Source organism: Myripristis murdjan, chromosome 17 (genome assembly GCF_902150065.1).
Source record: "Myripristis murdjan chromosome 17, fMyrMur1.1, whole genome shotgun sequence".
NCBI lineage: Eukaryota > Metazoa > Chordata > Actinopteri > Holocentriformes > Holocentridae > Myripristis > Myripristis murdjan.
Genome location: NC_043996.1, coordinates 4,597,476 through 4,621,727, shown reverse-complemented (window position 1 = coordinate 4,621,727; position 24,252 = coordinate 4,597,476). Strand labels below are relative to the sequence as shown.

Here is a 24,252-nt window from a genome sequence, read left to right as displayed (position 1 = left end):
ACAGTGCACTGGTTGTAGGCCTTTATGTTTGCTGAGGCATCAAACAAAACACTGCTTTCTGGGGATGTCCACCTCTCAGTCCCAAAGGGGCCATTTCTTAAATGCCCATGTTCTCCAAGTGTGGCCTAATGTCTTCATTGGGCCACACTTGAGTGCAGTGGAAACAGAACTTACCCATGCAGAGATCCAAGAGATGTTGTGGAAGGTGTCCAGACAGATGTAAGACTTGGGCTGCATTCACCCCATGATTTACACTCATCTTTGTATGTGAGATTAGTGTGGACAGATCTCTGTCATGACCCAGCATGCACACGTTTACAACAAGCATACTGCTCAACAATCACAACAACAGTGATTTTAGATGTTCAGGCTGAGGGCAAGAGGGCAAAGAAGGGCTTTGATTGAAGCATCTTCCCATATATCTATTCAGTGTGCAACCTCAGTGTCTCCCTGTTGTTGCTGCTGTCTTCCACTTTTTGTTTTGGCCCACCACTGCTGACAATGAATGAATAATGCCACACTGACAGTGATGTGAGTGCGCTCAGTGGGAGAAAAATCACACAGCAAGAATCATGGCTCTGAAAACATTTTTGTAATTTAATTAATCAGAAAATTGTCATTTAAAAAAGATGTCTACTACTGCTTTGAAAAGTGAAAGTTTCACATCAAACTGTGCATTCACCCGTACTCAGAGCATTTGGCCTACAGATGCTGTTGACAGGTGTGTTCTCTTTCAGCTTTTCATTATGAAACTGTCCTGCACTTGTTATTTTCCCAGTAGCCTGATACAGTAGCTGGAGGAATGGAATACAGACTGGATGACAAAAGTGGAAGATGATATTTTTGGAAGCATTTCATCTTAAATACTTTCCCTACAGTTATACAGACCTGGCAGCACTGCCACCCTTGGAAAAGCAAGCAACCACCTTGACCTCTATATCTTGTAATGTGCATGCGCCTGTGTTTAACCACGACTTCATGGCAAAATGGCTGCTGTGAAGCACCTTTGGCAGTGATAACATCTTAGACATCTTACATTTGTCTGTATTTGCTCAAGTATATCTGGATTTTGGTATTCCCCAGCTCTTCCTCTGACATTTGCAAACTCCTGCTCGGTATATGGGGAGTGTCTGTTCACCACAAGTCATTCTACATATTTCCAAAGGGAAATCTGGGCCACTCAAGGTCAACATGTCATTTCAGCTTATTGCTATTTATTATATTCCTATTTATTTAAAGAGCAGGGATGCAGTCCTGTGGTCACTAAACTGGACACCCTCCACACCCCGACTACGCCTTGAAATTCTGTCCATGAAGATCACAAACAGAATTGGAGACAAGGAGCAGCCCTGTCGGAGTCCAACACCCACTGGAAACAAGCTTGACTCACTGCCAAGAGCGTGGACACAGCTCTCACTGCGGTTATACAGGGACCGCATGGCCTGCGGCAGCACACCAGCTACTCCATTCTCCATACTATAGGCTACTATACATACCATACTATACTATACTATACTATACATACTGGAAAATGTTTAAGTGAATGTTCCCACAGATGTTCCATTTCTGCATTAGACATGATCAGGGCTTGACAATCTTGTGGCTCACCCACTGGGGCGAGTGGCTAGTAGCCACTCAGCATTTTCATCAGCCAAAATCACCCCACTAAAGGTAATACAGTGGAAACCGTTTATAATGATCAAAAAGCTAGGGACAGAACCATACTTAAACATATGCTGTTTCAATAACTTGGTTTTGTAGTCGAGTAGTCCTACAGTGTTCGTTTTGGGTTAGGATGGGATGAGAATTCATGGCTGGATTGCCATAAAAGTTGTTGTGCACAATCAAAACCCCAAGTGGAAAAAAACTATTTTTTTGGTGACCACTTGACCTCTCCTTTAGCGCCACCATCAGGCCTTTTCATTTCCATTTCCATTCTTCATTTCCACTTTAACTTTTCTTTTGTGTGTTATATCATTCCATAAAAGATTACATATTTACCTTAACCAAAAAGGTTAATGGATATTTAGGTTATTTATTTAAAGTTATTCATTAATATTAAGAGAATTTTCCGTTCAGGAATAATACAATTAAAATTACATTTAGAATGTAAAAGATGGCCTAGACGGTGTGAGTCAAGCATTAAATGGTGAATTCCACTGTTTACACAATGTCATATTTTCACAGCTCACTGTCAATAAATATCCCACAGTAAGTACTGGACAAGAGAGTTGCAATCCCACAAAAGTATTATTTAAAGTAAGTTGTTTAAAGCTTTGGATGGGTTGGTTGGCCTCTTGAGGTGTGGTTACAGCAATTGCACAGGGTTGGTGGGGCCCAAAATTTGTGGTGGTGCCCCTGCTTGTAGCTATACTTACATGGTTTCTATGTGAGGATAAATAGTGGGCCAACTGTTCCTTTTGAGTGATTAGACAGTGTGAATTTGTCCTTGTCACAGAGGTGACTGGCTGAACAGCCAACTAAGATGTTGCCAACCACGGTGGACCAAAACGGCATGGGCAGGAAAATTCACCTCGTCACCTCCGGAAACTAATCATTCCTGATGTAGCACATGCCAGTTTTTAGATCTGTCAGTAGGTTTTGAGTGTTGTTCTGGACTGACATCTTAATTAGTCTCCATAGTGGTTTACACTTGATTGATGTCTTGCCATGACTGGTGGCTGTAGATTAGTGAGATATAACATAGAGCCTTGAGTCAGTTCTCCCCATATGCTGCGTCACACGCTCTTTGAAGCCTGATAAAGCTTCAGCACTGCTCTTTCTGTCTTCCTCTCTTCTCTCCTCCTTCTCCTCCTCCACTATTAAGTCATATCTGCCCGTCATTTGCATGTTAGGCACTTCCTCTTGGCTGGGTAGTGACTGAGCTTTCAGATGCAGAGCCAGTCGCTGAGACAAGCCTCTCACTGCTGTTGGGATCTGAGGAGGCCAGCTGTCCTCTGTTAGGACGAGGGTGACATAAGGGAAAAGCCTCTCTACTGCGGATACAAACTCCTGAAAGAGAGAGCAATAAAATAATATGAAGAGAATGTGCAGTTGAATAGAAGTAAATTAAAATACTCAAGTACAAATACCTAAAAACTGTTCTTAGCTTGAGTTGACTACTTTCCTCCCCTGCCATCAGAAAGTTAAAAATTTAAATGAGGGTAGACTAAATGCATATATGTGACAGTGTCACATTGCATATATAACCCAGTCAGTGTTGTTCACCTCTGATATGATAGAGGGTCCTTCCTGATCACAACTTTATAAGTAGTATTTCCCTGTTAACTAACCAGAGAAATTATTCCAGTTTAGTTTACTTCACAGTCTGTAAATCTGAATATGAAACCTGCCTTAACCCTGCTAAAATAATTTATTAAATCTGGCCTTTAGATAGACTATTAAGTGTCCAGTGATGGTCTAAATGCTGTTTCAGAAGTTTCTCCACTGTAAACATGAATAAAGAGACACATTGAATATTTGGCTATTTTTCACGACAGTGGTCAAATTTCCTTTACAAAATGTCACATTCCTTCATCCAGTCAGACGCAGAGTTCATATAGACAGGTAATAACAGTTGGACAGACAGGAAGGTACCTGTGTATTGTAGCGGCTGTGTGGAGCCTCCATGCCGATCCAGACAGGCCTGTAGAGCTGCTCTCTGCTGTAGGCTTCATCCAGCAGCCTGAGGGAAGCTTCCAGAAGCTGCTGGGTCTGAACTCGCAGGTAAACACCCCAGGAGGCATCAGTCCTCGACCCAACCAGCTCCAACAAGTCCTGCAGACACACAGACACACGGACACACCGCTTTTACCTACAGTTAGTCAACTAAACTGAACTACACCACTACTGGTACTATTACTACTTACAGTACTTCTACTACTTCTACTACTTACTGCAACTTCTACTACTAGTACCACTACCACTAGTGCTATCTCTACTATTACTGTTATTACATCTATTAGTAGGAGTATGACTTATTCTACTCTTACTTCAACAATTACTAGCACTACTACAATTTTTCCTACAACTACTACTGCTGTCACTACTGGTACTACTAGTGCTATTATTACTGTTACTACAACTACTGCAATCACATATAAATAGTGTACAATAAAAATACATGTAATAGAATATAACACAAAACAAAGATTAAGAATGTGAAAAACCAAAAAAGCATGTCTTTAAAAATACATTTTAAGAACTCATATAAATGGTGATATTGTAGCAGCCAGCTTCAATTCTATTCGCACAGCCTCTGGCACACAGGCTGGAGCTGTGTTTGCTGCCTGACAGAGGGGATGAAGTAAAGTTGTTGTTGGTTATTAGAGCACACGACGTACTCTTTAGACCTTCACTTTTCAGTGGAGCAAACTTTTCAAATTTAACTGGAAGCATCAGACGCATCCAATTCCAGCTGCAAGGCACTCGCCCCAAAACAAATGTTGCTTTTACAAGAATCTATGGGGAAAGAAGCTGGTTTCCCAACTGCTTGATGTTTAGAGGTGGTTTTTCCTCTGCCAGTACCATGTTTCTAGATGACAGTCCACTGTACCTGCAGTGTGAGTAGGTCGGAGGTTTGGCCAGAGCCTTCCACCAGAGGGACGGCGGGCTGGTCGCTGTCAGAACGCACCCGAACCAGCAGCATGCCACCGCCACCGGCTGCACAGTCATGGCCAGCGCCAACAGGACAGTAAAGACGGACAGAATTAATGCTGCGTTCATGACACACAGCAATAAAAGCTGGGAAACATCAACTTGGAGGTGTTTGAATTCATCAGAGGCATTCAAGAGGCATTCAACTTTTCTGTCGATTTTCGTTGCTCCTGATCAGCTTTTTCACTCTTGACACACATGAAAATAACCAGCACACCTGAAAGCTGAGCCATCAGGGAGGCTCTGTCAGTGACTGTGGACCAGTGGATGGCCAGGCTGTCCCTGTCCCTGTCCCTGTCACTGCCTGGTGATTCTAGGTGGTTGCCTCGGGACAGGAAATCAGCATCTGAGCTGCCGGTGTGGTAGAAATACGTCATCAGGTCTCCTCCGGGATAGAATCGCCTCAGACGGCCTTGTTGCCCTTTAAACGCAAACAAATACACAGAAATAGCAGAAAAAAGCTTACACAAAGAACGTCCAAAGTGTAGCCATCAGCAGCCACCTTCACTGAAAGACTCCAGTTTTCCACCAAGTAATGAAAATCATTTAATGGCTTGCTGCAAATAATAATATAGTTATTGACAGATAATATAATATGAAATAGTCTAAACAGTCCTCATGTCAATGCAATTATACAGTGTACATTTAACTTTAAATTTTAATTTTTTTTTTTTTTTTTTTTTTTTTTTTGTTTCAGTACTGGTTGAAGTATTGTAGGTAGGGTTGGCATTTTTTAAAGTAGACCAAGAAAAGTTTAGAGCAGGTATTTTGTTGTGTTTGTGACAGGTACTGTGCAATTCTCATTGCAGAGTCCATTTTTTAACACCTTGTTCACGTCTTAGCTTTAGTTTGTAATAGCCTTGCAGCCTCACTCCACTTTGACAGTGTTGGTTCATATTTGTAAGAGACTGACTAAACAACCGGCTGACAAACTAGTTTCTCAGTTCCTGCATTAGATCAGTTTTGTCATCTTAAACTCCCCACAGTTTGCCATCATAAACTGGGTTTCTTGCCCATTTGCCCATTTGCCCTCTTACTTGCTGCCTGTTTAAACGCTGACAGCGTCGGCTCATATATATCGTAGTAGACTCTGGCGGGGTGGCTGTTGTCGCGGACGAAGAGCAGGTCACTGACATTGGGATGAATTGATCCCTGCCATAAGGTGAGACTGAACCTGCAGAGACAATCACAACAGAAACAATCAGTCTCACAAAGTCCACACACACTTTGGATCAAGGACCCAATATCTCTTACAGAGTAAACAAGCCCCAAACCAAAATCTGGGTGACGCCCCACCTCTAACAGTGCAAAGTAGGGTGCCTGGTCTTTGCATTTCAGATGTACTGTAAGTGTTTCATCTACGAGTGACTTCTAGTTGTTGAGGGAAAAGGTTTTGTACCTGGGTGGTACATTTTATGGAATATTTATTTAAACAATAAAAACTATCTAACGTAACTTTAACTAGTTAAATCTACCTCTCTGTTCTTCTCCAGAAATGTAATCCTAACCTCTGCCCTTTTTGTCACTCTGCCTGAGAAGAATATAATACAATAGAACGCTGTATCAGGGAATAGGTGCTCTGCAGACAGAGAAATAATTTAAACTAGAACTTACTGTCCTGATTAAAACACCATCAAGGTTACGTTGAGGTTACACCGAGAGAAGTTTGGAAAATGAATACCGAAGGAAAATCTGTTGTTTCAGTGTTTCTGCTGCTGAAAAAAACCTCCACTGTCACGTCACTCCAAGCTCAAACCCATAACTCTGGTGAAAAGACGGAATAACTGCATGTCCTTCTTTCTTCTCTTCTCCTCTGTCCTTTTCTTATGGAAAGCACACAGACACAGAAAGTTGCCACTATACTTCAACAACCTGATAAACAAAGTGATCTCAATATTAAAGGCTGTGGCTCTTTGAATGGTTTGAGCTGGATTTTGCCACAATTCCAGCACAAGCACTGAGGGCTTTATGAACACCATCAGGTTTTAAGTCTTCCTGACTGGTAACTACCCAGTTCTATTTATTACAAACACACCAGACACATAAAACACATCACCTCCTGTGTGCCGGGGGATTTTTCCCAAGAGAGAGCTGCCACATTGTTTAAAACAGTAGACTGGATGCCTTTATTACTTGCAGCTATACTTAAGTGGTTTCTAGGTGAGGCTGAACTGTGGGCCCAGTTGTTCCTTTTAAGTGATTAGACAGTGTGAATTTGTCCTCGTTACCGTGACGATTGGCTGAGCAGCCAACTGAAATGTTGCCAACTACGGCGAACCAACATGGCATGGACAGGAAACGTCACCTACGGAAACAAAGACACAAACACAGTTTTTAGATCCGTCAGCAGCTTCCATGCAGCGTTTATGACATCTGTATAATTTATGTCTGACCATACCCGTCACTCTGCGTGTTTGCTTTACACAGCCAGTCATCACTCCTGAACATTGTAAGCTGGGAGTTTCAACCAGAAATTCAAAATGGAAGGGATTTTAATTATATGTTGTGAAACCTTTAGTAGCCTCAGATGATTTGCAAAATGGCCTGCTGCAATGTAAAATGTGGGTACATTGCAGTAAATGGTCCAAACAGTAAAAATCACTGGTGTGGTCCTTTAAATGTGATCTGTAGGTATAATTACTGTAAACAAATGAGATCATGGTGGAGATGACTGGTAGCCTTTATCTCATGTCACTGCTCTTATTACAGATACCAGCGTTTCTCCAGATGAGGACTACAAAAGCCCCGTTCTTCCTGCCTCTGAACAGGGTAACAGTGGAGTGGCTGACATTTTAATCTTTCACAGCAAATGTAGCAGTGATTTATTGATTTTAGACGCATCGTTCAAACAGATTAGATCAATTGATACAAATGATGATGATGATATAAGCAGAAATCTTACCTTTTGCTGAACATTTCTGATCATGTCATACATCTCCTCCACCATTGATCTTGTGTAGGTCGCAGGTGAAATTGGAGAGTAGAGTACCTGACAGAGGGATACAAACTCACTGTGATCAACACAAAGGGATGACCCCCCCAAAAAACTTAACGTGTTAAAGTGTCTTTAAGGAAAACACTACCAAATAATGTGCAGTTTCTTAATACATTTTATGGCCTTGATTAACTCGTCCATGTGGTCTGTCCTTGTATGAAGAGCTCAGTCAGTCCATGGGAGAGATAATGAATACACTTACCTTCCATCCAGGAGACAAAGTCACATCTGGAAACTTCTCCTGGATCAAGTGAAGGAAACTGGAGGTGGTGAGGGAGGACAGCGAGAAGGAATGGAGTACAAACGAAGAGAGAAGGGAAGGAAGGAAGAGATGGGGGAAGGGAAGAGGAAGGAAGCAGATTTTACTGTGAACCATTCGCAGCATCAGAAGCTCAGTAAGTTCATGGGAATATGATGCACGTTTAACATATTTAGCTCTGCCAAGGAGGTAAACCTATGGCAGAGGGTTATGTGATCGCCCCGTCCTGTCTGTCCATGTGTCAGCAGGATAAAAAAAGGACTAGACAGATTTTCGTGAATCTTGGGAAGGATGGTCATGGGCCAGTGAAGAAGTGATCAATATTTTGGGTCAGTCGGCCTCAAAGGACTTCAAACATCATCATTTCTGAATGCAACCACATAACATGACCAAACCTAGTGGAGAAGGTCATGGGTCCAGGTGGCACCGACTGACCAGCTTCAACCTCTGATTGGCTGAGAGGGGCGTGTCCCTGTGACCAAGTGCCCTCTCATCTGATGTGTTTTTATTATAATGTATTATAATGCATAGATTTTATACTATTCATTCATATAGTTCTTCATAATTGGCTCTTCCTGTGTGTATGTCAGTGTATCATGTATTTGCTTGCGCTCCTGCTCAGGTCCAGTATTTCTTGCCTTCCCTCTGCACCAGTCTTCCCATCCCACTGGTCCACATCCCCTGTCATCTGCCTCCCTGTTTCTCGCCTCTGCCTTGACATCTGCCAATCACCAAGCTGCCTGCTTCCTGCTGGTCACAGCTGCAGCTTCTTTAGTCATTATCTCAGCAGGAGAAACCCCAGTCCCTCCTCGCGGATCATTTGGCAGATCGCCTCATGTCCTCCTAGCCAGTTTCATCCCAGCTTTGTTTCTGCTCTGAATGCCTGTTTATTACGTTGAGTCTGTGGTATTGCCCAGACCCCTTTCACAGCAGCCATTTCAACATGAACCAGCAGGGTAATCACAGGTGTTACTAATGACATTAATATAGTTTCATTCAGTGTCATTCGTTTCATATGTATTCATAAACTCCATCAAATGAATCAAACCTTAGCAGAAAGGATAAAAAAACGACTCTTGTTATGACATCAAATCAGGCTATCTGACCCGGTTCCGTTGACAGGCGGGATGAAGTCTGGGACATTTGGTCCTGTCAGTATGTCTGCGTTGAGCCACACAGGCCTGTCAATGCCTCTGCTTCTGTTCTTTTCACTCAGCAGCTCCAGAGATGGACCCACTGAGGCCAGAGACTTAAAATCCAACTTTATACCTGCACAAAAAAAGTTGAGAGCGAGCACTGTTAAAGGCTCTGTTTTGGTACTTGAGCATGAACGTATAGCCATAAATGCAGACAAAACAGGCACACATATTCACTGTAAATTTCCAAATTACACAGGGACCGACAAGAGGGACAAACTTTGTGGTCTAATGGTTGTGTTTAAAGCCATCCTCATCTGAATATTGTTGTTAATCAAAGATAGGTGCAACAAAAGGCCATATACCAGCCTTAACTGGATGATCAGGTTCTGCTATACTGTGTTGTATTCTGCTCTGTTCTGCTCATGAAGTCTATATCCAGTACCTTTTCTGGACTGGAGCACAGCGTCCAGCCACTGGTCCAGAGTGTTGTCACTCTGAACGGCAGGGGGGTGGGCCATGATAGGGACTGGCTTTTGATTGGGTGTTTGAGGCCTGTCCATGTTGACATCAGCTTCCAGGATCATTACATCACCTGACAGGAAGGGAGGAAGAGAAGTTATGCTGCGTGGTCGTTGATGCTGCTACTACATAAAAACTCCATAGTTATAGAAGAAGTGTTTCATGTTTCATAGACACACAAATTATGAGACATTACCACATCTACCTGACAGACTGCCTCCATATCACTTTGCTCAAAGGCGACGTGGTACAAAAAAGCTTTGGGGAAGCTTAAGAGCTTTTGACCACAGCTTTCAGAGGTTTTGTCAGTGGAAGCAGTGGGAGACCAATAGAAAAATCATTTCCAGCACATGAGAAAGATGCTGTTAGCCGTCTCCTCCATGATGTCATTTGTTGCCAATGATTACACTAAGGAATCACAATTGATTTGACAATGCTGACATGTAAAATGTTGAACACAGCACCTTTTATATGAGCGTTGTTTGTTTTGTTTCTTTATCTGAATTGTGACATGGTTCTGAGGCCATGGGCTTCAAGAAATCCATTAAAATCATTCTAGAAATTCAAAAATAAGTTGTTTTCGGTGAGAGATAATACATCATTAAGGTGTGGTATATGTGTGTATTTACTTGCTAGAGCCTTGTTCATTTCAGACTTGTTGTTGGCTCGGTGGTACCAGGTAGCCAGAAGACCGTCAGCCGCGCTGATCTCACCCGTCTCAACCAGGAAATCCAGCATGTCTCCATCAGTAGGAAATGAGGGAAGAGGACCCGGGGAACCTGATTGGACAGTGAGAGAGACACACAGACACTCATACAGACAAACTGTATAGGACTCCAAAGACAGTGGGTCCTGTACGAGCCATAAGGTTTTTTTCTGTCGTCATTCATAGGGCACTTCTTAAATAAGAAGTCTTGCAACAACTGATGAGTGAAAATTAAACCTAGTTATTATCTAATCACTGTCAAGGGACATTTAAACCCACTTGTAATATGTATCCTAATACGTACAAGCACAGTTCAGTTTCAGGACTTCATCATAGTGTGGATCATGTCTAGAGTAAATATGTAAATCAAACGGCATCACGTCTATCAACCATTCAACAAACAGTGACAGGCAGGATTCATTTTATCCAAGTTCAACGTCAACCCAAGCAAGCAACACATCAATATGAAAACCTCTCCTGTGCCTCCTTGCCACATAACCAACATTTCCACCAAGTTTCATGCAAATCACTTCATACGTTTTTGAAATATCCTGCTAACAAACAGACAGAATGCTGCAAAAACGTAACCTCCATCCAGTAACACATAACAATCACATTAAAACAGCCCTGCAAACCGGGTTGAACACACTTGGTAAGGGAGTACCTGACTTGTTGGAGACCACGACGGCAGTGACAGTGATGATGATGATGAGGAGCAGGGTCAGTCCCACTGCCGCAGACATCACCAGCAGCTGTTTTCTAGTGAGACAGCGCAGATAAACTCTCTGCTCCTTCTCCTTTTCTGAGTATGAATCTCGACGGTCAGACTCCGCCGGCTGCTTCACCCTGCAGGAGCACAGCAGAGTCAGTGTCCAAAGGCAGTGGCTTGTGGGTTTGAGTGTTTTTTTTTTTTTTTAAATCAATTCCTTATTTTTACCCAAAACCCATCTACTATCCATCGACTATTAAAATAATTTGGATAAAATACCAATACCCTGTCATTTTTGTCATTGGTGTTACCTACAGTATACTTCAAATCCAAATATAACCTTTTTTTTTTGCTGGATCTTTTGGGGTCATTCATTTCAGCAGGAAGCCTCTAAGAATTCATAGAAAAATACCTCATTTATATATATGTACAGTACAGGCCAAAAGTTTGGACACACCTTCTCATTCAATGCGTTTTCTTTATTTTCATGACTATTTACATTGTAGATTCTCACTGAAGGCATCAAAACTATGAATGAACACATGTGGAGTTATGTACTTAACAAAAAAAGGCGAAATAACTGAAAACATGTTTTATATTCTAGTTTCTTCAAAATAGCCACCCTTTGCTCTGATTACTGCTTTGCACACTCTTGGCATTCTCTCCATGAGCTTCAAGAGGTAGTCACCTGAAATGGTTTTCACTTCACAGGTGTGCCTTATCAGGGTTAATTAGTGGAATTTCTTGCTTTATCAATGGGGTTGGGACTATCAGTTGTGTTGTGCAGAAGTCAGGTTACTACACAGCCGACAGCCCTATTGGACAACTGTTAAAATTCATATTATGGCAAGAACCAATCAGCTAACTAAAGAAAAACAAGTGGCCATCATTACTTTAAGAAATGAATGTCAGTCAGTCAGTCCGGAAAATTGCAAAAACTGCAGTGCAAGAGTCTTGGGTGGTGCCTGGGCTAAATTGGCTTAATTGTCCACACCTGAGAAGGAGGAGTGGATAAAAGGGAAACTGCTTCCTGAGGGGAGCTGCACACTCACCACAAACAGTTGTGTATTTGAACTGCTCCCCAGATTTTAATTTATATTATTTATTGAAATAAAATTATGTATAAACTGACGTCTGTCTCCACTTTCTGTTGCGGCCCACGAGCCAGGGTCGTGACAAATGAAACTGGCACACATGAGGACCGACCCAGGAAAGGAAGACTTGCCCTGCGTTCCAATACTCATACTACCATACTGTTTAGTAGGGGAAAAAAAGAATTAGCATGCATATTTCATACTAAACTACATACTTTGTAAGGGCAGCTGCAGTACATACTAAAAGTAAAAAGTATAAGTATGCGATTTGGAACGCAGGGCAAGAGTCACCTCTGCTTCTGAGGACAAGTTCATCCAAGTCACCAGCCTCAGAAATTGCAAGTTAACAGCAGCTCAGATCAGAGAGCAGATAAATGCCACACAGAGTTCTAGCAGCAGACCCATCTCTAGAACAACTGTTAAGAGGAGACTGCGGTTCTAGAGCAATTTTACTGAAGGGGCCTGGCTGGGGCCAGGGCTTTTGTCAGAGGGGCACATTCAACCCGGGGCAAAAAAGACAAAGACTCAAAATTATATCTGATTTTTTCCACCCATAAAACTAGTGATTACCCATTGTAACCAAACTGAATGGTTCAAAATATCACATTTGAGACACAAGTATAAGAGACAGAAACAGTGGAGACATCCTATTTTCAGTGTAACCTTAGTACAGACAAACTCCTCACTTAGTACAAACTCCTGCTTCTAAAATCTTTATCAGGCAGTTTCATCAACATCATCATCACATCTTCATTACACCACTGTCTTCTTATCATCTTCATCAATAAATCATCATCATATTTACACTCTAAAAGCTTATTGTTACCTTGTAACAATAAAATATTGTTCATGGTAGTCGCTTCTTGCTTCTGACTGCCTCTCATCAGGTGGTTGACTTTTCGAGCTCGCTGTTTTCACCGTAGATCAACAAAACTGACCGCCGTTTCCAGCGGTGCAACGCTCTAAAGCGGCTTTCACATAGCACGCGCACGGCACAGACCGCGGCTGGCTCAGCCATTCATTGTGTATGTGATCACGGAGCGCAAGAGCGCACTGGTCTGCGTTTATTTTTAGAAATCTAGATGATTGACATCATTAGATATGCACTACTCTTGCAAAGACAATGCAGTATAGTCATACATTTATTATAAAATTCCATGTGAAGTCACACACACAACAGGTAACAGGTGAAATCACAAGAAATGAGAAAAAATACAGCCTTCGTTCATGTAACATAATTTATTAAGAAGCATTAGTTCAGCTAATTCATAAATTAAAAAATGCATTTGCCTCTTTACACGGTGCATCCGAAGCTGCTGTGCTGTCCACCAGGGAAAAATTGCGCCAGAACGGAAAACTACTTCCTAGCGTCTGTTTCAGTCGCATAGCAACCATCGCCACACACGTGCACGCCGTGCATGCGTGCCTTTCATGATGAACGCCTTTGTGTAAACAGAGCTGCATTCGGATTATGGAACTTGGTTCCAGTTACCGCCTGATAAAAACACACCAAGAGAAAATTTCAACCACCACTACAGCTGCTACAACATTTTGGCCTGCTGGAGGTGCTAGAACAAAGCAAGGCTCAACAACAATACACACAATGACAGGACCATAGCCTGTTTTAACTGAGCGGGTGTTACCTGCATACTCAGTGTCCGTGGACACAAACAAAAAACAATCAACAATGCAGAATGTAGAGCTGTAGCCATTGTGACGTCATGCCGTCCGTCACAAACAAGTATCTGTGCAGGTGACTGTAAAGTACTGAGCACTGTCCCAGGTGTTGTCTATGCTGCGCGTGCGTCCTCATCATCTGGTTGACTGGTGACGTCACTGGCCGGAGCAGCAGAGGCCATAAAAAGCCGGCTCGGCAGCAGGTGTGTGTCGCACATGCTGGAGTTGGTCTTCGGCTGGTCTGAGACCAGGTTAGGCTGCCTGTATAGGGCTGGCCGCTCGGCAGTGTGTGTCCGCTCTCCAAGTTCAGCGGGGGGGTGTCCACATCTGCTGGATCTGCTCTCAGACTGAGCAAAGACCAAGCGAGTCTGGCCTTTCCCAGGCGGGCTCTCCAGCTGGCTCTGCTAGCTGCACAGCAGGTGCGCCCCTCAGGCCGGTCTCCGGTGGTCGGTGCAGCCTGCGCAGAGACTATTAGTCCAGTCATTTTAGGAAAAAACCTAGGACAAATTGCAAGAGAAAAAAACTCTTGCAATTTGCTTCTCTTGCAATTTGTCTTAGGTTGACCCCAATTTTGGGCTAAAATTACTGGACTATGAGGGTCCACAGACTGGTGATGCTGACGGATGCAGGCGCTCTCTTCTGCTAGGAGGAGCCAATGCCTGCATCACGGTTGTCATGGAGACGGTCCATTGGCCTGCTGAACATCTGGTCGCAAGGACCGTGCTGTTGTCCAGACTGCGCCACCATGATGTGCCAAGAACTGCTCCGTGGCTTCTGGTCAGGGTCACCGACATGAAGACTGCGGTCGTTGCCGTTATAACCATACCGCCTGCGCCTGCTCCTTGATACGGGGACGGGACCTGGGGTGTGTGTGTATGTGTGTGTGTTTGTGTGTCTTGTGTGTCTTGTCCTTTCCAATTTGTTTTTTTCAGTTTCAGCTTTTAATTTAAAATGCTCCAATTCAAGATCCATTTAGGGCTACTGTACCTGTTGCCCAACGATAAAAAAAAAATGAATGAATGTATAAATAAAAACAATTTAAAAAGTAACATATCTTCTATTCTTAGTGGCTGCAGTGAACCAGTTTTCCCTCCAGTTCATTTGTCTCATTTCTTTGTCAGTAATAGGAAATAACAGCACCGTCCCCCTGATGTTCCTATGTTTGACACAGCATCTCTAAAGTGTCCTGTACAGAGCCAACAACCACAAGAAGAAATGGCCCGCGTGTGCACGCTGCTCTGCGCAAGTCTGCACCGTCATAGATCTATGTGCGCTGTACCCAGCGCAGAGCGCGGCCCAAACCGCACGCTATGTGAAAGCCGCATCACAATGTATAATCTTTGTTCGGAGGGGGGGGGGCCACAACGGGGGCACTGGCCCCTGCTGGCCCCTCCCCAGAACCGCCAGTGGAGCCAATCAGGCCTTCATGGTCAAATAGCTGCTAGGAAACCACTGCTAAGGAGAGGCAACAAGCAGAAGAGATTTGTTTGGGCCAAGAAACACAAGGAATGGACATTAGACCAGTGGAAATCTGTGCTTTGGTCTGATGAGTCCAAATTTGAGATCTTTGGTTCCAACCGCCGTGTCTTTGTGAGACGCAGAAAAGGTGAACGGATGGATTCCACATGCCTGGTTCCCACTGTGAAGCATGGAGGAGGAGGTGTGATGGTGTGGGGGTGTTTTGCTGGTGACACTGTTGGGGATTTATTCAAAATTGAAGGCACACTGAACCAGCATGGCTACCACAGCATCCTGCAGCGACATGCCATCCCATCCGGTTACCCCATTGATAAAGCAAGAAATTCCACTAATTAACCCTGATAAGGCACACCTGTGAAGTGAAAACCATTTCGGGTGACTACCTCTCGAAGCTTATCAAGAGAATGCCAAGAGTGTGCAAAGCAGTAATCAGAGCAAAGGGTGGCTATTTTGAAGAAACTAGAATATAAAACATGTTTTCAGTTATTTCGCCTTTTTTTGTTAAGTACATAACTCCACATGTGTTCATTCATAGTTTTGATGCCTTCAGTGAGAATCTACAATGTAAATAGTCATGAAAATAAAGAAAACGCATTGAATGAGAAGGTGTGTCCAAACTTTTGGCCTGTACTGTATATATATTTTTTTTAACTAGGTAAGTGCACATGTGCGTCCTGTGGCTTTTTGCTATTTGAACAGGTCTATTTTTGCTGTAACTTAAACAATGATCGAAGGAGGACATGTAAGTGTAATAACTGTTGTGCCTCTATCAATGAGATTTTTTATGCAACCTTTAATGTATTTAATGCAAAAAGACTCTTTAAGCATATTGCCCAATTAAAAGTTTTTTTTCCACGTAACACTTTACAATAAGAGCACAACAATTAACGTTAGTTAATGCCGTAATAAACATTAAGTAACAGGTAATAAACATTAAGTAACAGTTAACTAACCGTTAACTAATGTGTCTAAGAATCATGTACTAATGCTGTTCATGCTAAGGTATTAATTTATATGTTATTTAAGGGTTATTGTAGATATTATTAACATTAGTAAATGCCATAATAATCATTAACTAACAGTTAATTAACCATTACAGCATTAACTAATGTTTACTAACGTTAATTGTTGTATTCTTATTGTACAGTGTTACCCATTTTCCATTTTTTAAAGCAGTTTTTCAGTCGTGCACAGGTGAGTGATGGCATTTGGAGAATGAGCCAGAACTGATCACTCTATCTGTCTATGGTGCCTTTAGTTTTATACGCAAGCTGCTTCCAACCTGTTCTGCATTTCTTCCATGCCTCCAGTCCCATTTTCCTCTCTCTGACTGTTGTCTCCCTCTTCCATCCTCTCCCTGGTTGGTGTCTCGTCCACTAGGCACAGAAATGTAGTCTCAACAAACTCCTTGCGATCAGAGAAGAGCAGTGCTGTTGACAGCTGTAGACATGCAGAGGTGAACTGAGAGAAAGACAGATGGATTGTGTCAACCCTCACCTGAGTGTTATCTAAGGAGCAGCGATCACAGTGATCTCACAGGGGTGATAAGTGTGCTCTGCATGGCTCCCTGTCTGCTCTGGGGCAAAGCATGGAGCTTGCAGATGACCTTGAGATCAGCCAATCTTGTGATCTTTGAGCCGTTTGTCTCTGTGAAGCACTTTGTGAGGAACCAAATTATTAAAGGGGTAATACCTACGTTTTTTACTGCCTGATAGCACAAAATGAGCAATATATCTGTAGGAAAGTTTAATAGATTTGACCAGATTTATTTTTTTTCTCTCTCTCTTAACTACACAGAGCAGTCACAGCAAGCAAGTGACTGTATTAGTAGCCTATTCTAATGAGTAACATAGTAAAATAGAGGACTTTTGAGCTCAGTATAGCACTTTCAAACAGCTGGATTCAGTCTCTATAGAGGGATCTTCTTTTCCCCAACCACTGAAGTTAGCACAAGATATTTCATAACAAAAATAAGGGAAAACAATGACTCTGGAGCCCATTTACTATAATTCATCCACATTTCACATTGCAACAAACCAAATCATGCAGGGTACTCGAGATTTCACAACATGGAATCAAAAGCCCCTTGATTTTCAATTTTGAATTTGAATTTTTGTTTGAAACAGCCACCTTATAATGCTTTGTCTCTGTGGTCATCACCATTCATAAACATTCACAGAACTGATAATTGGCTGTTTAACGCAAACATTTCTCCAGATACTATTTTCCCTGGTGGAAGGAGCATTTCACTGCTCCGGATATCAAGTCATCAAAACACAGCAGTGCTGCTGCTTTTAGGAAGACTAATGTGGACGTGAGGAAAGGTTTAAAGTCTCTGAAAGTTTTCAGAGTGGAATGAATGGTTGATACATTTTGTAGATATTATGCTAAACACAGCAAAGTCACTGGTATGGTCCTTTAAATTAAAACAAAACATGACGTGAAAACACAGCTGATTTGCTATAGGACTTTTCCTGACTTTAATGGGCTGGAAACACAAGTCTCCAGTATTGTAAAACTGAAAGTATTAGAGGGAAGTCAGCTGATAAAGATCTGAACACAGCCCTGCTGCCCGGTATACAGTCTACATTTTATGGGCTCTGCCTGATCATATCTCTACCGCTGAACCTAACAAACAGCTAGGGCCATATTCATAAAATAATCAAGTTACTGCACCACGTTGTTACATGCAAACTATTTTAATAGCACTTTCACTCTGCAGGTGAACTCAGACCAGGTAGCAGTGCTGTGCAAGTGCTGATATTTGCAAACCAGCAACAGTACATATTGTTTCTTTAACTATCTAGAACTAATCTTTATATCTATGCACCTTCGCCCCAATACAAATCTGGGGTTATAAAAGTTCTTCAGTGTACCTTGATAGAGCAAACCAATAAACATAAAACACTGCTTTTAGGCTGGAGGGAAAACTGTGATGGAAGCACAGGATTTTGGGCATTAATCCATTAAAACTACTTAGCTGTCAAGTTGGTGCTCTCTCTCCAATACTGTGATCTCTGCACAGATTTAAAATTAATTGAAGTCTTAATGCCAGAATGACATATGCAGCATTTTTATGTTTTGGTTTGCACATCAGTTTGGTCAAAGTTTTATAGATAAATGATGTCTGGGCTGATTTTTCATGCAAAACAGCATAGAAATAATTTTTAAATCATTATTAAGACCTCTTAAAGGACAATATTTAATGTTTAATGTTTGTCCCATTTTCTACGGTGGAGTAACATTTCACACTGCATTAAAACATTTTGCCAATCATGTGGGGTACTAAAGATTTCACAACATATTATCAAAATCCTTTTATTTTCACATTTACATTTTTGGTTGAAACAGCTGCCTCATAATGTTCTGCTTCTATGGCTGAAAAACTCATGAAAATTCATGACCAAAGATAATTGGCTGTCCCTGGGGACTATTTTCTGGTGGAGGGAGCATTTCACTCTACCCAACTTCAACTCATCAAAACACAACCGTGCTGCTGCTTTTAGGAAAACTAATGTGGACAACTTTATTACAGTGATGGAATGCTGTTCATTTTGATATCGCAGTGGAATGAATGGAAACCAACAGCTGGATAAAAGGGAGGAAAAATGATATCAGAGTTTTGAAATACAACTGCTTGCTTTGTAAAAGGTTTAGCAGAAACATGAAATTTATATATTTTGTAGATATTAGCCTAACATGCAGAAACACTGGTGTGGTCTTTTAAAACTGAATTTAACATTTAAAAAAAAATGTTTTCCTCAGCTATATTCAAGAACCTTTCAGGCACTGAGTTCAGATAATATAGCAGAACCAGCAAACCCTGGCCATTACGTGAGGCCATTTTCTGATTCCTTTGCATCAAATCCTAATGCTGGTCCAAGAGTGAATGACACTGACGCCAATTTAATCAATCTTTTCATGGCCTTTTTCCCAGCCCAGAGGTTTCAAAAACTCCTTGTTTCACTAAAAATGCACTTAATACAGATGAGATAAACATGATCAGAACTGGCCATTGGTACTGCCATATTCAATACTTCAAAAAAGCACTAAACAACCTCTCCAAAGTCCTCCAGATTGAGAGTTCATGTGAATAGATCCAGACAGTCTTCTAGCTCAGGCGGACTGCTGTCTGCATCCACGTTACAGCAGTCAGTCCCAACCTGCTGTCCTCTCTTCCGCCTTCGCTTATACACGCTGGCTTTGTTCGTCTCCTCACCCTCTTCTCTCTGTTCTGTTTCCAGTCTGTGAGGGGCTTTTTGGTTTTGTAGTTGCTGTGAGCTGGGGGTGTCTGGGATTTGTAGTTTTTGTAGCTGCTCTGCAGACAGGGCTGCCTGCAGATTCTGGTAGAACCTGGAGACGACACGGGGAAGCAGAGCTCAGTTTCCATCCGGGTGGGTTTAACTTGCAGAATGATGGGAGGGGAAAAAACATCTGATACAACTTTCAATCCAACTCATCACAAAAAAAAGTTTAGGGTGCAACTTCTTTTTATGAGGAAATTGCATGAAGTGGTGATGGAAATGCATCTGATCGATAATGCTGGAATCACAATACAGACGATTCTGTGATATGAGATATATTCTAAGATACTCAGCGATGATAAAGAACAATATCTGAAGAAATGAACTGAAACCCCGGAAAAGGCAAAATATTTTTTTTCCATAAGCAAGAATCAATCATGTTCTTCAGCAACTGCAACATGAACATGACAAGTTCCAGTTCAAAGGGAAGGAACAAGTGCCTCACAGGAACTCCAATGTGCGTCTGTGCAAATCAAGTTGAAAACTCAAATACTGATTCCTGGCGCAAGTGTAGCGATAAAACAGCGGTGCATTATAGATTTACTGCTTCACCGCTATTCAAGACGCAAGTCAGACTGACGCAAGTGCTTTCATTAATACATTCTTGTGCTGTCTTCTGGCGTTGAATGTACATGAATGTGTTTTTATTATGCATCATGTATTTTTTTAAAAAACTTGTTTATCCCAAAAATAAATCAAATCCAAACACAACATGCTTGTAGAATCCTGGTCACTTTGCGGGACACAGCCAATCAGCAGCTTCAGACTGACCTCTGGATTCGTCTGAGGTTCTCCTCCATCTTCTGATTGGCCACCTGGACCAGGAAACGGATGTAGTCCTGTTCAACCAGGAGCCTCCCGTGGTCGCTGAGAGGAACCTCCAGACCATGGGTGCTGCGGACCGCCTAGAGGGAGACAACACACCAAAGGATACACTGCCTGTAGCATCATCAACACAAGCAGTGGCACAAAGAGGACATACATATGGAACATATGGAGTCACATGCTTCACAGAGAGACACTGAATAGTAAATACTGCTCAACGAACATCTTCAAAAGAAGACCAGAAACAATCATAGTGATCAACCTGAAACTAGCTGCTGATGCCTGTGCAGTCACTGGCATTCTTGTCGTTGTTAAACAGACACAACACAGTGACGGAGACAGTCAAAATCTGACTGACATCCAAAAATACTGCAAATGTCATTCTTTGTCTCTTTGTGCAGCTAATAAACACAGATGAAAAAAACAATAGACCATAGGATTTTTGGACTTCTCTTGAGTTTATAACTGATCTCCTAAAACTACATACTGCACCTTTAAAGAGCAGATATGGGTTTTAAAGCAAGCATTTTAATGGAATTTAACGGTGCCGGTATAAAAATGACTGAGCCAAATCCCGTGAATGTGACTGATGTCTCGAAGCGTACCGTGATGATCTTCCCTGCCTTGCTGACGGTGAGACCTGAGTTCCTGAAGCCCGAGTTGACCGCCACTGAGTGCTAGAAAAGAGAGGGAGCAGGTGTTAAAGACAAGCCGGAGCAACTGTTGTAATTCTACGGCTTTTTCCTGCTAAGGGGCTGCGCACTTCAGACACCAGCGTGCACACACATGCTGATAAAACCATCACACTTTTCCTCCTCTCACCATTAGCTGTGCATCCTCCAGCCTCCGACACTGAACATGGAGGATGAACGGCTCAAACTTCATCACTGCATCTCCACTGGACTTGGCCAGAGCAGCCATCTGGAACACACACACACACACACACACACACACACACACACACACACACACACACACACACACACAATATTAGAGGTAAATTCAGTCGCTCACTAATAGATGGGATGTCAGTAGTGGAATTAGATCAAGTAAGAAGCTGCTCAGCATTAGTAACAGAGAATATCTCTGAATAATACTGGTGTTATTAAAGCTTTTTTGTTTTGATAAATTAGATTTTAAAATAGCGAACACTAATAAAGTATTTACTCAATCTCATTTTAATTGTTGCTGACGTGTGATACATAAAAAGCTATTTTTTCCCTTCAGAATTAATGATAATCATCACAGACATGAAAAAAAAAAAAAAACAGATTTTTTTCACCATGAAATCTTTTCTTAGAATTCTGACATAATTATCTCATTATTTCAGAAAAGGCGGGCTGATTTTACAAGGATACAAGGAAGTTTATTTGTCATTATACAACAGGTTGTATAGTGAAATTAAAATGTGGTTCCCTCTTGATTGATTAATTGATTGATTGTGTAGAAAATAGAATTATTAAGCCTGGAGGAGATCAGATGGTGCATTTAGTTTTCCTCCCACTTTCGTTAATTCAGAAAAACAGAGCAGTTTTTTCGTTGAAAGCTTCTCTCATCATTAGGAGATCATTAATATTAAGTGAGGACAACAAGTGACTTCATTACTCTTCACTGTATACAGCATGGAGTCAGCTATTTTACTGGTAGTACAGGTTGTTTGTGTGACTGTATGTTTGTATGACTGGTTAAACTGTCATGTCTTACCAGGTCGTCAGAGCTGCACTTCTGGTGGGAGACAAACAGCCAGACACAGTTTTGCTTGTGCACCTCGGCGCTCTGCGGGACCTGGACACACAGAGACAGGCTCCATAAGCTGAGTTGAGCTAGGCTAGGCTAGGCTAGGCTAGGCTAGCACATGTGGTTAGCTGTCCTACCCCGTCGATGAGAATGAGGCGTCCGGAGCAGGAGCTGGTGGTGAAGTAGTTGTCCCAGCTGTTGAGCAGAGACACGATGTGGACAATGTCCTCATCCACACTGCCCTTCTTACTCACGTCCAGCTTGTTCAGACACTGCCTCTTCCACTGACTGAATGCAGTCTCCATAGCTGTCCCCTCAGTCTGTGGTGGCTACGACAGCGCCCTTACACCTTTACCTTGACTTTTGACAACTGGGGATCCATAGACAGCACATAACATGACAGCCCCTTATCGAAAACTGATACAAATGCATCAATAAAGCACTACAAGTTTGTATGTTTTGCTAATGCATTTTTTTCAGTTCGCCTTCGACGGTGGCCGACAGAGGTCAAATTGGCGCAGGGAGGGGTGGCGTGGGTGTGAGTGTGTCGTCACGATGTGACAGCGAACGTGCTTGCATTACGTTTACGTCCTTGTAAATAGTTTTAACAGCGCCTGTTTTGTTTTCTACGGGGAACACTGCACGTTGTTGCATGTCTTTTTGTTTTGTACCTTTTTGCAGTTCTGGATGAGCTACAGCAACTCCACTCCAAACCTCACTTCAGCTTTTAGTTTGCAGTGATGGGCATGTAAACAGCTGCATGTAATTCTATAGTTTATGGTGATGGCCACTTTATGAAACAGGTCATATTTAATGCCTCAGCCTGGCAGTTTGTGGTGTATTAGGCCTACAGGCGCACTCAAATAAAACACATATCTCCCATATTCCTCTTCCTGTCCCATTACAAACACTATATATACTCCTTATTAGTCACACCTGTACAATCTAATCCAATTCATTACAACTGTTGTGCCATGAAGTTTCCTCTCCTGATGCCTATACTGCTCCGGTTTTCTTTTTGTCACAGTAATAGAGGTGTTCATTCACTTCTAGGTTTGGCATTAAGCTCATAGTTAGTGCTGCTGTTGGGCTGGACTGCAGTTTACTGACAGCTGTTTCCACTATTCTGTCTGTGAATTAAATGTACACATTCTCCGCAATGTCAACAAAACCTGAACATTATAAACTTTCTTAAAAGGTAGAATTTATGGCAGAGCTGTTGCACTGGACTGCATTAGACTATATATAGCCTAGATATAAATATAGATATAGTGCAGTTAAATTACAAACTCATTGTATAATTGATCGATACAACAATGGGAAGCCCTTTGAATTGATTTGATGCAACAGTTTGACCACATTTAGAAATAGCAATAGAAACAGAAATAGTCTTTATTGTCATTGTACACGTATTGCACAACGAATTTTGGTTTCCCACCATGTTGTATTAAAAGACACACACAAGTTATATCACACTAGAAAATAAAAAATAAATAAATAAATAAGAATGGAGTAAATAAGTAAGAATGGCTCAAGTGTACATGGATATGTTTTATTATCATTATTATCATGTATTTCAAGAGTGTTAGTTTCTCTGTATGGCCACAGTGAGGATAACATCAGTCCTAGGTTAGTGCAGGTGCCTTCTGTTTGCTCCGAGGTTTTGGACAGGGTGAAGGAGGAGGCTGGCCTCAGTCTCCTTCAGTGCATCTTCCAGCTGATTTGTCAACATGGGTACCTCGGGGTCTGGACCAAAGGGGACCTTGGTCAGCTCAAACATTTCAGACACCAACTCCTGTGATGGTTGTATGGTTGGAGCCATGGGTCCAAATTCTGCGTCTTACATGTTGAAGCCGCAGGTGGTGCGGCAGGCCCAGCTGCAGGGCTTGGTCCAGTACCAGACACCTCAGAGGTTGGCTCCAATGCCGGGAGGCCTGGCACCTTGAGGGAAATGGTGGAGATACTGATGAGGATAGTGCTGATGATGATACTACTAGAACTAATCCTACATACATCTTCATCACAAAGGATATTGTGCAGCCAGCCACTGATTATCGCAGAATAAACCCCATGAGGGTGAGCAGCACCCTGTCCTGAAGTGTAGGAGTCTTGTATCACTCTGTTCATGTTGAAACAGTTTTACTAGCCTTCAA

The 24,252-nt window shown here is 42.2% G+C and overlaps 2 protein-coding genes across 2 annotated transcripts; both read right to left on the bottom strand.

Moving 5' to 3' along the window:
* Positions 1-630: 630 nt before the first annotated feature.
* Positions 631-16,794, bottom strand: fam151a (family with sequence similarity 151 member A). The gene is made up of 14 exons (XM_030073931.1): positions 16,771-16,794; positions 16,516-16,673; positions 10,939-11,120; positions 10,198-10,347; positions 9,492-9,641; positions 9,017-9,179; positions 7,854-7,911; positions 7,559-7,645; positions 6,885-6,961; positions 5,694-5,830; positions 4,874-5,077; positions 4,556-4,662; positions 3,598-3,777; positions 631-3,012 (listed from the first exon to the last, which is right to left on the bottom strand). The coding sequence occupies exons 1-14, from the start codon at positions 16,792-16,794 to the stop codon at positions 2,689-2,691; spliced, it is 2,001 nt and encodes a 666-aa protein (XP_029929791.1). The 3' UTR covers positions 631-2,688.
* A 2,078-nt stretch (positions 16,795-18,872) lies between these two features.
* On the bottom strand, positions 18,873-22,633 carry tyw3 (tRNA-yW synthesizing protein 3 homolog (S. cerevisiae)). The gene is made up of 6 exons (XM_030074306.1): positions 22,237-22,633; positions 22,067-22,147; positions 21,185-21,283; positions 20,968-21,039; positions 20,309-20,442; positions 18,873-19,586 (listed from the first exon to the last, which is right to left on the bottom strand). The coding sequence occupies exons 1-6, from the start codon at positions 22,402-22,404 to the stop codon at positions 19,319-19,321; spliced, it is 822 nt and encodes a 273-aa protein (XP_029930166.1). The 5' UTR covers positions 22,405-22,633; the 3' UTR covers positions 18,873-19,318.
* Positions 22,634-24,252: the final 1,619 nt, after the last annotated feature.